Below are 16,088 nucleotides of genomic sequence, written 5' to 3' on the forward strand. Positions count from 1 at the left end.
CCAACCAATAGGTGGTATAATGTTAAACAAATGTATATAGCCGTGCATGAAATTTATTTTTCAGAATGAGCCATGGCGACAAAATTGGCACATCTTTAGAATGACAGTCTAGGCCTGTGATGGCTAACCTCAGTCACTCCATGTGTGGTAAAACTACGACTCCCAAGATATATACTTGATTGGCTGTTCTAAGAACTCCATATAAATGAATGGAGCATGCTGGGAGTTGTAGTTTCGCCACAGCTGGAGTGCCAGAGGTTAGCCATCACTGCTAGGCTTACACTTTCTACAGGATCAGTAAATCAGCCCTGGTATAGTCAAAATTCTAGTGTACTCCATAAAGGCTATGTACACCTTCAGGGGCATTTTTTGATCATTGTATGTTACTCATTTTGGGCTAAAAATAATTTTTAATGGTCTTTATTAAAAAATATTGAGCTGTTCTGTCACAAAGGATTAACTGTTTTTCTAGCTGTGTGAATTGTACTTTTTACTTGACTTTACGGTCATCTAATAAACCTTATCTCTTATTTACTAAAAGGTCATAAACACTTATTTAAGCCACATTCTTATCAGTAACATAAGAATTGAGCTGTAATGAGTGTTTATAAAGGTTAGAGATCATAGAAACCGAGCACGTCAGCATAGGCTACTTTCACACTAGCGTTCGGGGCTCCGCTTGTGAGTTCCGTTTGAAGGCTCTCACAAGCGGCCCCAAACGGATCCGTCCAGCCCTAATGCATTCTGAGTGGATGCGGATCCGCTCAGAATACATCAGTCTGGCACCGTTTGTCCTCCGCTCCGCTCAGCAGGCGGACACCCGAACGCAGCTTGCAGCGTTCGGGTGTCTGCCTGGCCGTGCGGAGGCAAACGGATCCGTCCAGACTTACAATGTAAGTCAATGGGGACGGATCCGTTTGAAGTTGACACAATATGGCTCAATTTTCAAACGGATCCGTCCCCCATTGACTTTCAATGTAAAATCAAAACTGATCCGTTTGCATTATCATGAACAAAAATAAATAAATATATAATTTTTTTTTTGTTCATGGTAATGCAAACGGATCCGTTCTGAACGGATCTAAGCGTTTGCATATAGGTGCGGATCCGTCTGTGCAGATACCAGACGGATCCGCACCTAAACGCAGGTGTGAAAGTAGCCTTAGCTGCCTGACAGAACACAGTAAAAATTCTGAGCCTGCTACTAGATACATTTTGAACCACTGCACAAAGACAGTGGTTCAAAATGTATAATAAAGACCAATTGAAAAAAAAAATGTTTTAGCTCAAAATGAGTACAGTGCAATAATTGCCCCCAAAGGTGTACATAGCCTTTAAAATAGTAGGGGGTCAATAAGGCCATATTTGGAAATTTCGAGGAACATACAATGTCAGATTTTTGCATAAAATTTTCAAACCCAAAACCGGGGGGAAGGGACTAAACACAGAATAGGAGGGCAACATTCATACTTATCTATTTCCCATGCACATCTGTTTTTGTGCTGAAAATCAAAATACTGACCAACAGCCACACTGTTGTTGTATCTATTGCACTGTGGACACTAGCTGTGCCACACAGACCCCAAAGACTTTTAATGCTACCCATCAAGTTCCACCGGTCGTTTTGACAGAAGTAGTGCTGTGCGCACTACAAAACACTAGACAATCTGCAATGGAGTCTCTGGAGCCTCCAACACTGATGTGAACAAAGCCTGGCAAAGGTAATAATATGCTATTAGAATAGTAAGCATATCTTGACTTTTCAAACCCCAAAAAGTAATTACATAAATATGAAATCAGCAAATGAGCAGAATATAAAAACAATTAAAGGGGTTGTCCAAGTTATTATTATTGATGATCTATCCTCAGGATAGGTCATCAATATCAGATCAGCGGGTGTCCGACACCTGGCAACCCTGCCAATCGGCTGGTTAAAGAGAAGGCACGCTCGCCGTCGCAACAGCAGTGGTGAGCAGGTGTAACTACAAGAAGCTATCCCATTCACTTCTATGGGACGTCTTGTTCCTATACACTTGAATAGGAATGAGCCGTCCCATTGAAATGAATGGGACAGCTTCTTGTAGTTACACCTGCTCACCGCTGTTGTGCGACAGCAAGCAGGTAAACAATGGCGAGCACCTTCTCTTCAACCAGCTGATCGGTGGGGGTGTCAGATGCCGGACCCCTGCCGATCTGATATTGCTGACCTATCCTGAGGATAGGTCATGAATAAAAACAACTTGGTCAACACCTTTAACATGTTTAGTAGCATTCCATATAAAGGTGTTTGAGTTTATTTTCATATTACCAAAGTGATGGGTGGGGGGGCTTGGTAAAATAATAAAAAGGCTGCAGCCAGTGACATATTGTTTGGTTACAGTGGCGACATTCAGTACATGGAGCAAGACTGCTGAGGCCAGGGGTTGGCTTCAGTGGTGTATGGAACATCACTGCTGCATCCAAACAATATGTCCCTTGCCGCAGACTGGGAAGATGACAGACTGGTGGTGCTTGATTATATTGGGCACAGCTTGATTATTTGACCAGGCTTCCAATCACTTTGGTAAAAAAAAACTATAAAAAAAAACTTGGACAATCCTTTTAACAAAATATTTACTTCAAATTACTTCACCTGGACACTGGGCACAGTTTAGGTAATGGGTACAGTGATTACACAGTCTGTTACATTATACATATATGTTAAAAATAATAAAATAGTTGTTTACCTGACCAGACTTTTTTTCCTGTTGCGGCTGCAAAGAAAAAAAAAAAAAAGTTGAGTTGCAGATAATTTGGTAACATGTTAAATATAGTTATAATTCTTATCCTCAACTGAATTAACAATTATGCAGTCATCTTAGTTAGGGCTCATGCACACGACCGTGCAGTTTTTTGCGGTCCGCAAAAAAACGGATGCCGCCCGTGTGCCTTCCGCAATTTGCGGAACGGAACAGGAGGCCCATTATAGAAATACGGACAAGACTAGGACATGCCTCATAATTTTTGCGGGGCCACGGAACAGAGCAACGGATGCGGACAGCACACAGAGTGCTGTCCACATCTTTTGCGGACCCATTGAAATGAATGGTTCCGTATAAGGACCGTATACAGAATAAAAATACGGCCTGTATACAGAACGCAAAAAGTAGGAAGACTAAACATTTGCTGACCGCCACACGACTTTATAGGTATAAAAGCGTTGGGTTACATTACGTTATGCCAGCGTGTGGCAGGAAGGGGTTCATTGACTTTTTTTTCATAAAAAAAATAAATTGAAAAAGTTAAATAAAGTAATAGCTATAGTTATTAATTATAGTAATAGTATAGCAGACTATGCACACACATATTTTGCCCTTTTTCTTTCATAAAAAAAATATATATATAGTTTTAGCAATAGTATATAGAGGACAGTTTTTTTTTTTACTTTTATGAATTTTTATTTGAAATGCAGGTATTCATTTTAGCTATATTTAGTTAAGCTTTTTTTTCTCTGCCTCTTTTTTTTATAAGCTTAAAATGTCCAAATTTCTCTAAGGCCGAGTTCACACGAACGTGTGTGACCCGTGCTGCGGCCCGCAAACTGCGGGCCGCAATGCACGATCGCCGGCCGTAGGTCAGCCGCATCGGATCGAGGACCCATTCACTTTAATGGGTCCGCGATCCGCCCGTTCCGCAAAAAGATAGGTCATGTTCTATCTTTTTGCGGAACGGAAGCACTCCGTAGTGCTTCCGACGGGTCCCGTTCCGTGTGGCCGTTCCGCAATTCCCGATTTGCGGACCCATTGAAGTGAATGGGTCCGCATCAGTGATTACACGAATCACACTCGTTCGTGTGAACTCGGCCTAAGATGAAGAGCAGGGATAACAAACGTGGCCCTCCAGCTGTTGCAAATCTACAACTCCTAGAATGCCTTGATAGCTGTAGGCTGTCTGGACATGATGGAAGTTGTAGTTTTGCAACAGCTGGGGGACCACGAGTTTGAAATCCCTGCTCTAAGGTATTCATCTTAGGAACATTTGGACATTTAAAGTTTTTTGTTTTTGTTTTTTATAAATGTGTGTGTTTGTGTGTATATATATATATATACATATATATATATATATATATATATATAGGAACGAAGAAAGGACAGCACTCCAAGTAAAAATATACTGGTCTTTATTCACCCATGTAGATGGCAACGTTTCAGCTCCAAACAAGAGCCTTTTTCAAGCAATGAACACAGTGTATGCTGGGGTATATATAGTCCAACCCCCATTACATCATGATACAATCAATCAACAATAAAATATACAATTTAAAGTGCAAAAGTGCATATACAATCTCCATATGTAAATACAATTGTGTAATACCCATAAGTAAAAGATGATATAATAATACATCAGACATATAATATATAGTGTACATATTATGACCTATAGAGAGGTAATTGGTGATAAGGGACAGGTGTACACAATAGTGCAAGTAATAAGAATGATGATGCTGCAAAGAAAGAAAGAAAGTGTTGACATACCCAGCGCCGTCCACCGCATCAAACATGTCGCATATCGATCGAACCGGCGTTCGGAAGCAGGTAGTGCGCAGACGCCAACCGCGTCCAGTCACGGCATGACGTCACCAACAATAGTTGCGGAGACACGCGCACGGACATGCGCACTACTGCCAAGAAGCTCGGTCGGCCATATTGCAAAAGGTCATTGTGTCCCACCACTGTGTAGGCGCATGTCCATGCATATATAGACAGGACAGCGCAACACGGGAATACAAGCCGTGCTATACAACATGTATATAAAAGGGGGGGGGCAAGGAAGGGCACTGTATCTCAAAAGAACACAGATCCCACCATCCATGGGCGAACAGCGGAGACCGCAACACAAGTGTCACGATCCTCACCCAGATCACCCATAAATCTCCCACAAATCAAACATGTATCAATATACCGCAGTGTGGACTGACACAAAATGTAAATAGATGCGATGAAGAACTAGCCAAACCAAAGTTACAAGTCACAATGAGGGCACTCATATAGACAAGTGAAGACATGTGGATACAATGTATGTGCACCGGGTACGTCACACATCTTGATGCTGCGGGATCTGTGTTCTTTTGAGATACAGTGCCCTTCCTTGCCCCCCCCTTTTATATACATGTTGTATAGCACGGCTTGTATTCCCGTGTTGCGCTGTCCTGTCTATATATGCATGGACATGCGCCTACACAGTGGTGGGATACAATGACCTTTTGCAATATGGCCGACCAAGCTTCTTGGCAGTAGTGCGCATGTCCGTGCGTGTGTCTCCGCAACTATTGTTGGTGACGTCATGCCGTGACTGGACGCGGTTGGCGTCTGCGCACTACCTGCTTCCGAACGCCGGTTCGATCGATATGCGACATGTTTGATGCGGTGGACGGCGCTGGGTATGTCAACACTTTCTTTCTTTCTTTGCAGCATCATCATTCTTATTACTTGCACTATTGTGTACACCTGTCCCTTATCACCAATTACCTCTCTATAGGTCATAATATGTACACTATATATTATATGTCTGATGTATTATTATATCATCTTTTACTTATGGGTATTACACAATTGTATTTACATATGGAGATTGTATATGCACTTTTGCACTTTAAATTGTATATTTTATTGTTGATTGATTGTATCATGATGTAATGGGGGTTGGACTATATATACCCCAGCATACACTGTGTTCATTGCTTGAAAAAGGCTCTTGTTTGGAGCTGAAACGTTGCCATCTACATGGGTGATTAAAGACCAGTATATTTTTACTTGGAGTGCTGTCCTTTCTTCGTTCCTGTTCATCTGGGGTAAGCAGCAATATCCCTGGACATAGCACCCACATTGCTTGTTTCCAGTGCCGCCGCTACTTTTCCTTATATATATATATATATATATATAAAAAAAGGCAGAGAAAAAAACCGCTAAAATGAATTAGGAGTCAACAAAAAATAAATTGTCACTTTGAAGGAGTTTCTAATGTTTCGACACTGCACAACATCTGCACTGGCAGTACAGTGCCTTAGAACCAGCAATATAAAAAGAGGCCGCCAAAATCCAAAATGCACTCCAGTCCTTTGAAGTCTTGTAGCATTCATTTTTACAGTACAAACATACAGTAAGGGTTTTAGAAATGTTTTGTTTTGAAATCTTTTGCAAAAGGAAAAAAATTGATAAAGAAAAAATATAATTTTTTAAAAATAATTTTCAGTTTTTCCTTAACCCCTTAAGGACTCAGCCCTATTTCACCTTAGGGACTTGGCCATTTTTTGCAAATCTGACCAGTGTCACCTTAAGTGCTGATAACTTTAAAACACTTTGACTTATCCAGGCCATTCTGAGATTGTTTTTTCGTCACATATTGTACTTCATGACACTGGTAAAATGAAGTAAAAAAAAATCATTTTTATTTATAAAAAAATACCAAATTTAGCAAATTTTTTTTAAAAATTGCAAATTTCCAAGTTTCAATTTCTCTACTTCTATAATACATAGTAATACCTCCAAAAATAGTTATTACTTTACATTCCCCATATGTCTACTTCATGTTTGGATCATTTTGGGAATGATATTTTATTTTTTGGGGATGTTACAAGGCTTAGAAGTTTAGAAGCAAATCTTGTTTTTTTTCAGAAATTTTCAAAAACCCAATTTCTAGGGACCAGTTCAGGTCTGAAGTCACTTTGCGAGGCTTACATAATAGAAACCACCCAAAAATTACCCCATTCTATAAACTACACCCCTCAAGGTATTCAAAACTGATTTTACAAACTTTGTTAACCCTTTAGGTGTTCCACAAGAATTAATGGAAAATAGAGATACAATTTAAAAATTTCACTTTTTTGGCAGATTTTCCAATTTAATAATTTTTTTCCAGTTACAAAGCAAGGGTTAACAGCCAAACCAAACTCAATATTTATGGCCCTGATTCTGTAGTTTACAGAAACAACCCATATGTGGTCGTAAACCGCTGTACGGGCACACGGCAGGGCGCAGAAGGAAAAGAATGCCATACGGTTTTTGGAAGGCAGGTTTTGCTGGACTGGTCTTTTTGACACCCATGTCCCATTTGAAGCCCTCCTGATGCACCCCTAGAGTAGAAACTCCAAAAAAGTGGCCCCATTTTAGAAACTACGGGATAGGGTGGCAGTATTGTTGGTACTAGTATAGGGTACATATGATTTTTGTTTGCTCTATATTACACTTATTGTGAGGCAAGATAACAAGAAATAGCTGTTTTGGCACCGTTTTTATTTTTTGTTATTTACAACATTCATCTGAGGGGTTAGGTAATGTAATATTTTTATAGAGCCAGTCGATACGGACGCGGCGATACCTAATATGTATACTTATTTATGTAAGTTTTACACAATAATATAATTTTTGAAACAAAAAAAAAATCATGTTTTAGTGTCTCCATATTCTGAGAGCCATAGTTTTTTAAGTTTTTGGGCGATTATCTTAGGTAGGGTCTCATTTTCTGCGGGATGAGATGACAGTTTGATTGGCACCATTTTGGGGTGCATATGACTTTTTGATCGCTTGCTATTACACTTTTTGTGATGTAAGGTGACAAAAAATGGTTTATTTAGCACAGTTTTTATTTTTTATTTTTCACGGTGTTCATCTGAGAGGTTAGGTCATGTGATATTTTTATGGAGCCGGTCGATACGAACGCGGCGATACCAAATATGTATACTTTTTTTTATTTATGTAAGTTTTACACTATAACAGCTTTTTTTCAAACAAAAAAAATGATGTTTTAGTGTCTCCATATTCTGAGCCATAGTTTTTTTTATTTTTTGGGCGATTGTCTCAGGTAGGGGCTAATTTTTTGAGGGATGAGGTGACTGTTAGATTGGTACTATTTTGGTGGGCAAACGCCTTTTTGATCGCTTGCTGTTGTACTTTTTGTGATGTAAGGTGACAAAAAAATGTTTTATTTAGCACAGTTTTTATTTTTTACGGCGTTCATCTGAGGGGTTAGGTCATGTGATATGTTTATAGAGCCGGTTGATATGGACGCGGCGATACCTAATATGTATACTTTTTTTTTTTTTAACTTTATTTGGGGAAAATTACGTTTTTGTTTATTTTTACTTGAATTTTTTTGGAGGAAAACTTTATCTTTTCAACTTTTTTTTTCACTTTATGGTCCCCCCCCACAGCCTCATGGGGACCCGATGGCACCGTCGACACCCGCCGCAACCGCAGGTAAAAGCGATCGCCGATACGGGGGGGTCACATGACAGGATGCCCGCTGAATGATTTCAGCAGACATCCTGTTCGGATTAACCCCCGCGGCGCCGCAATCGCGATTTAAACTTAGGACGTACCGGTACGCCCTGAGTCCTTAAGGGGTTAAAATGTAGTTTTTAAAAAATATTTTATCTGTCATGTTAATGACACAAAAGAATGGTCTAATGTGTCCCGTGAAAAATATCAAATACATGTAGGTTGGCTCAGAAATTAACTCCTTTTCAACCACCTCATGTAAATTTAAGTCAGAGGTCGGGTATGTGACCATGTCACCACGGAGGTTAAAGATTGGGAGTGCGCTCTCCTGGCTGTGCGCCAGTTCTCCCCTGGCAAGGATCGGGGGAGCAGGAGTGTGTGTGCGACAGCCTCTGTCCTCCTGAGTGACAAGAGGCTGCTGCACATTAGTTCCTATGGAGAGCCTGTCTGTGGCAGGGCTTCATTGGAACATAGTGCAATAGTGAAATTCTTCTAATGCATTGGAGTCTATGATAAAAGCAATCTTGATTGCTTGATGCAGTGCTGGGGTTTCTGGGTTTGAATCCGACCAAGGACAACATCTGCATGGAGTTTGTATGTTCTCCTCGTGATTGGAAAATGGGAGGAAACCCACACAAAGACATACTGATAGGGAACTTAGATTGTGAGCCCCATTGGGAACAGTGTGATGCTAATGTCTGTAAAGTGCTGCGGAATATGTCACCGATATATAAATGAGTATAATAAATAAATATAGTTCCCTATGGGAACTACTAAAAAGCGTAAAAAGAAATTCAAAAAATGTTTTTAAAAGTATAAAAAAAATATAAAATCACCTTTTCCCCAAAATAAAAATACATAAACAATAAAAAATAAACATAATAGAAATTGATGTATGCGAAAATGCAGTTACTATTAATATAAAAATATTCATCCCATACGGCAAACAGTGAAACGGAAAAAAGTCAAAATGGCCGATTCACCGTTGTTTGATCGCTTGACATCCCCCCAAAAAACTAAATCAAAAGTGATCAAAAAAGTCATACACATCCCAAAATACAGTAGTATAAATAAAAAGTACAGATTGCCCCACAAAAATGAGCCCTCACACAGCTCTGTATACTATATATATATATATATATATATATATATATATATATATATATATATATATATGGTATTATTGTAATCGTACTGACCTAGAGAATAAAAGTAACAGGTCAGTTTTACCGCATAGGAAATGTTGTAAAAACAAAACCCATAAAACTGTTGCGGAATTGTCTTCTTTTTTATAATTCCACCCCATTTAGAATTTTTTTCCCGCTTTCCACTACATTGCTTGCGTGCCCACTGGAATGAATGGGAAGCTCTCTGCACAAGCGCAGCCTCCGCTCCCTATTCACTTCTATGGGGCTGACAGAAAGAGCCGAGCAAGCGCTCAGGTATTTTCAGCACTCCCATAGGAATGAATGGACCATAACTTTGTCGGCTCTGTTCTAAGTGTAGATGTGGGACCCACACCTATCAGAGATTGGGGGCATATCCTAGCGATATGTCCCCAATGTCTGAGATGGGAATACCACTTTTAAAGGGGCTTTTCCCATCTTAGACATGTATGGCATATCCACAGGATATGCCATAAATGTCTGCCAGATGTGGGTTCCAATTCTGGGACTGCCTTACCTCAGCACCTGTGAATGGAGAGGTGGCTACACATGCACAGTCATCTTCAATAATTTCAAGTCTGTTCATGAATCACCCTCCATTTACTATGGGAGTTTAGGAAACAGCAGAGCAGGCTTGCTCCGCTCTTTTCAGAACTTTTATAGAAAAGATTAGAGAGGGCTGTGCTTGAATAGAATGCTATATTTATGATGCCCTTGAGGCACATTTTTATACATAGCATCAAGTAATCGTATATTTTCCAGGTGTGTCAAATTCAAAAAACTGTGGTGGTATGCATGTTTGATATAAGCGTTCTTCTTTATGAAAAATGTAAGCTTTGATAGAGACAGTTCTTCTGGTAGATAATTTTAATATTTTGAAAGATATTTGTAAAAACTATTATTTTCAAAGTGGATGCCTTCAAATGGAATTTAATATTGCTCCATTATAGGGGTTATCCGATATGCACTGAGCCAGAATAGACCGTCACTTTGTATGAGTGGTTATCGTTCTGATGGACTGCGTTTTGAAAGGGGCTGCTTTTTATTAAACCACCCCTTTTTATTAAACCACCCCTTTTTTGCACACCATAAAAAGTTGCCCCTGCAACAATGCTAATGAATTTGCCTCATTACTTGCAATGTAACCTATAGGAATACACTCAAGGCCTTTCTTGCAAGCTATTTCAGTTAAATATGATTACAACAAATGGAAAAGAAATTACAATAAAGTTAGATAAATTAATGCAAACAAATAAAAAAGTAAAAGACAATTCCTAGTTAAATATTTCGGAACAATAATGCTAAAATCCTAAAGTAATTTTCCCTTTGCATTTCTGTGATATTAATCACACTTGAAATGATGTTAAAACCACATCAAACACAGACATTCTTCTAGACTGATTTCTACTCCTCACTAAATCACTGTGCATCGTTTAGCTTGAGGTCCTGAACTCATGTGACTTTGCCACACTGGAACTCAATGAAAAAGCTGCCAGCTCTACCAAATGCTCCATGAATTACTTTCTGACACTTCAATGAGGGGAAAGACAAAGTCTGAAAGCAGGCTAGCTCTGGCGTCCTGCCTAGTATGTGTCACAGCAATTTTGAAAGCTGCCCTTCTCAAAAATGAACTCCATACTTCTCAGACCACCATACAAACAGACCCTTGAATGTTTCAGTGCTTGTCAGGGTTAGAACCATGTGCATGTTTTTCCAGCTTGTGGCACCCAGTGGCTCCAGACACTACATGGAGGGTTTTTCTTCATGTGTTTTTAGATTTATGAATGGTGTGTGCTCTTGAACTTCTAGCACATTCACACACTTCTCAAATAAACCTTACTTTAACTGGAAAGAAAGTCAACCAAATATCTTAAATGTCTACAACATGTAATGCATATATTTAATGTATGCAGACTTCCTATCTGTTGAACACTCCCAACTAGAAACAGTAGGGGGCATTTATTATCCTCTGTATGCCAGAAAACTGGCACCAAAAAGTTGTAAAGTTTGGAGCATGCCATACTTGCGCAAGTTGCTTTTTGGGGGTTTGAAGCTCCACTTGCCATTTTTCCAAGAAGTAGGTGGAGGCAGATGGGTAGCGGGCAATGCAGGACTGACACAACAATCCCATCACATCTGTTACAATCTATGCCAGGAAACTGGCATAGATCATAGAGGAAATCTACACCAGCTCGCTTGCTGGTGGAGATTTCCATTCTGGCACACAGACCTGCAGAGATCCAGCACAATTACTAAGAGGCAAGTGTATCTTAATAATTGTGATACATTGGATACCAGCAGGGCACGTGTTAAGACCAGTATGTAATGCACTAGACGATGTAGAAAATGTCTCCTTAGAATTTATTCATTATTGTAACTATATTTTTATGCAGGAATCATATACAAGTACAAAACAAAACCACAAACTTATAAAAGGCAAACAGAACACACAGGTACAGTTGTGAATCACAGACTTCTTTGGATGCTAAATTATGGCTGTGTACAACACAAGTTGTTTGAAAACCTAAGGCCTCTTTCACACGGGCGTCATGTATTTGGCCCGGATAAGATGCGGGTGCGTCGCAGGAAAATGCGCGATTTTTCCGCGTGAGTGCAGAACATTGCAATGCGTTTTGAACGCGCGTGAGAAAAATCTTCACAGAAGTTTGGGTTTGGGTTAGGTGTTGTGTAGATTTTATTATTTTCCCTTATAACATGGTTATAAGGGGAAATAATAGCATTCTTAATACAGAATGCATAGTACAATAGGGCTGGAGAGTTTAAAAAATAATAATAATAATTTAACTCACCTTAATCCACTTGATCGCGCAGCCCGGCTTTTCTTCTGTCTTCTTCTTTGAGGAATAGGACCTTTGATGAAGTCACTGCGCTCATCACATGGTCCATCACATGATCCATCACCATGGTGATGGATCATGTGACGGACCATGTGATGATCGCAGTGACGTCACCACAGGTCATTTTCCTGTGCACAGTAAAGATGAAGACAGAAGAGAAGCCGGGCTGCGCGATCAAGTGGATTAAGGGGAGTTAAAAAAAAAAAAAAATTTTTTTTTTATAACCCCTCTCCAATTATCATTCAAAAGAGCGTTTCTACAGGGAGGAACAAAAATACCAAACTTCAAAAAAGCGAAATTTAGCCAACTAAGAGAGGCCATAGGCCTAACTAAATGGGATAAAGTCCTCACAAATAAAAATACAGCCACAAAATGGGATATCTTTAAAAGCATCCTAAAAGCTCATAGTGAGAGGTACATACCGTATGGGAATAAAAGGTTAAGGAACAAAAAGAAACTAATGTGGATAAACAGAACTGTAAAGAAAGCAATAAATGACAAAAAGAAAGCATATAAAACACTAAAACAGGAGGGTAGCACGGAAGCACTGAAAAACTATAAGGAAAAAAATAGAACATGTAAAAAACAAATAAAAGCGGCCAAACTAGAGACCGAGAGATTAATTGCCAAAGAGAGTAAAACGAACCCTAAAATGTTCTTCAATTATATAAATGTTAAAAAGTATAAATCTGAAGGTGTTGGCCCTTTAAAGAGTAATGAGGGGGGAGTCGCAGAGAGCGACGAGGAGAAAGCAAAGCTGTTAAATATTTTTTTCTTCAATGTATTCACTGAGGAAAATAAACTGTCAGATGAAATGCTGAATGTTGAAATAAATTCGCCATTAAAAGTGTCCTGTCTGACCCAGGAAGAAGTACATCAGCGACTTAAAAAGATTAAAATAGACAAATCGCCAGGACCGGATGGCATACACCCCCCGTATCCTAAGGGAATTAAGTAATGTCATAGCTAGACCCTTATTTCTGATATTTGCGGACTCTATACTGACAGGGAATGTCCCACAGGATTGGCGCATGGCAAATGTGGTGCCAATATTCAAAAAGGGTCCAAAAACAGAGCCTGGAAACTATAGGCCGGTAAGTTTAACATCTGTTGCGGGTAAACTGTTTGAAGGTTTTCTGAGAGATGCTATGTTAGAGCATCTTAACGGAAATAAGCAAATAACGCCATATCAGCATGGCTTTGTGAGGGATCGGTCATGTCAAACTAATTTAATCAGTTTCTATGAGGAGGTAAGTTCTAGACTTGATAGCGGCGAATCAATGGATGTCGTATATCTGGACTTCTCCAAAGCATTTGACACTGTACCACATAAAAGGTTAGTATATAAAATGAGAATGCTTGGACTGGGAGAAAACGTCTGTAAGTGGGTAAGTAACTGGCTCAATGATAGAAAACAGAGGGTGGTTATTAACGGTACACACTCAGATTGGGTCACTGTCACTAGTGGAGTACCTCAGGGGTCAGTATTGGGCCCTATTCTCTTCAATATATTTATTAATGATCTTGTAGAAGGCTTGCATAGTAAAATATCAATTTTCGCAGATGACACTAAACTGTGTAAAGTAATTAACACTGAAGAGGACAGTATAATACCACAGAGGGATCTGGATAGATTGGAGGCTTGGGCAGATAAGTGGCAGATGAGGTTTAACACTGACAAATGTAAAGTTATGCACATGGGAAGGAATAATGCAAGTCACCCGTACATACTAAATGGTAAAACACTCGGTAACACTGACATGGAAAAGGATCTAGGAATTTTAATAAACAGCAAACTAAGCTGCAAAAACCAGTGTCAGGCAGCTGCTGCCAAGGCCAATAAGATAATGGGTTGCATCAAAAAGGGGCATAGATGCCCGTGATGAGAACATATTCCTACTACTTTACAAATCATTAGTCAGACCACACATGGAGTACAGTGTACAGTTCTGGGCTCCAGTGAACAAGGCAGACATAGCAGAACTGGAGAGGGTCCAGAGGAGGGCAACTAAAGTAATAACTGGAATGGGGCAACTACAGTACCCTGAAAGATTATCAAAATTAGGGTTATTCACGTTAGAAAAAAAAAGACGACTGAGGGGAGATCTAATTACTATGTATAAATATATCAGGGGTCAGTACAGAGATCTATCCCATCATCTATTTATCCCCAGGACTGTGACTGTGACGAGGGGACATCCTCTGCGTTTGGAGGAAAGAAGGTTTGTACACAAACATAGAAAAGGATTCTTTACGGTAAGAGCAGTGAGACTATGGAACTCTCTGCCTGAGGAGGTGGTGATGGTGAGTACAATAAAGGAATTCAAGAGGGGCCTGGATGTATTTCTGGAGTGTAATAATATTACAGGCTATAGCTACTAGAGAGGGGTCGTTGATCCAGGGAGATATTCTGATTGCCTGATTGGAGTCGGGAAGGAATTTTTTTATTCCCCTAAAGTGAGGAAAATTGGCTTCTACCTCACAGTTTTTTTTTTGCCTTCCTCTGGATCAACTTGCAGGATGACAGGCCGAACTGGATGGACAAATGTCTTTTTTCGGCCTTATGTACTATGTTACTCTAGCCCTATTGTACTATGCATTCTGTATTAGGAATGCTATTACAGTCATGTGAAAAAATTAGGACACCCTTTGAAAGCATGTGGTTTTTTGTAACATTTTTAATAAATGGTTATTTCATCTCCGTTTCAACAATACAGAGAGATTAAAGTAATCCAACTAAACAAAGAAAACTGAAGAAAAGTCTTTTCAAGATCTTCTGTAAATGTCATTCTACAAAAATGCCTATTCTAACTGAGGAAAAAGATAGGACACCCTTGCCCCTAATAGCGAGTGTTACCTCCTTTGGCTGAAATAACTGCAGTGAGACGGTTCTTGTAGCCATCTACCAGTCTTCGACATCGGTCTGAGGAAATTTTACCCCACTCCTCAATGCAGAACTTTTTCAGCTGTGAGATGTTTGAGGGGTTTCTTGCACGTACAGCCCTTTTCAAGTCACCCCACAGCATCTCAATGGGATTCAAATCTGGACTTTGACTTGGCCATTCCAGGACTCTCCATTTCTTCTTTTTCAGCCAATCTTTGGTTGATTTACTAGTATGTTTTGGGTCATTGTCATGTTGCATGGTCCAGTTCCGCTTCAGCTTTAATTTTCTAACTGATGGTCTCACATGTTCTTCAAGCACCTTCTGATACACAGTAGAATTCATCGTGGATTCTATGATGGTGAGCTGACCAGGTCCTGCTGCAGCAAAGCAGCCCCAAACCATGACACTTCCACCTCCATGCTTCACAGTTGGTATGAGGTTCTTTTCTTGGAATGCTGTGTTTGGTTTACGCCAAACATGTCCTCTGCTGTTGTGTCCAAATAATTCAATTTTGGACTCATCTGTCCAAAGAACATTATTCCAGAAGTCCTGGTCTTTGTCAACTTTATCTCTGGCAAATGTCAGTCTGGCCTCGATGTTTCTCTTGGAAAGCAAAGGTTTCCTCCTTGCACACCTCCCATGCAAGTTAAACTTGTACAGTCTCTTTCTGATTGTAGAGGCATGTACTTCTACATCAACAGTAGCCAGAGCCTGCTGTAGTTCTCGAGATGACACTTTAGGGTTTTTGGAGACCTCTTTTAGCATCTTGCGGTCTGCTCTTGGGGTGAACTTGCTGGGGCGACCAGTCCTGGGCATGTTGGCAGTTGTTTTGAAAGCCCTCCACTTGTAGACTATCTTCCGGACAGTGGAATGGCTGATTTCAAAATCTTTTGAGATCTTTTTAAATCCCTTCCCAGACTCATA

General features: G+C 39.8%; 1 protein-coding gene across 1 annotated transcript in view; it reads right to left on the minus strand.

Annotated features, from left to right (window-relative positions):
• The window catches only part of HMGA2 (high mobility group AT-hook 2), a 243,360-nt gene that overhangs the window by 71,136 nt on the left and 156,136 nt on the right, over window positions 1-16,088 (minus strand). The window contains exon 4 of the mRNA XM_040409219.1: window positions 2,727-2,753. Within this exon, the coding sequence (XP_040265153.1) occupies window positions 2,727-2,753 (27 nt within the window). The remainder of the gene's footprint in view (window positions 1-2,726; window positions 2,754-16,088) is intronic.

The sequence above is a fragment of the Bufo bufo genome, chromosome 1 (genome assembly GCF_905171765.1).
Source record: "Bufo bufo chromosome 1, aBufBuf1.1, whole genome shotgun sequence".
Taxonomy (NCBI): domain Eukaryota; kingdom Metazoa; phylum Chordata; class Amphibia; order Anura; family Bufonidae; genus Bufo; species Bufo bufo.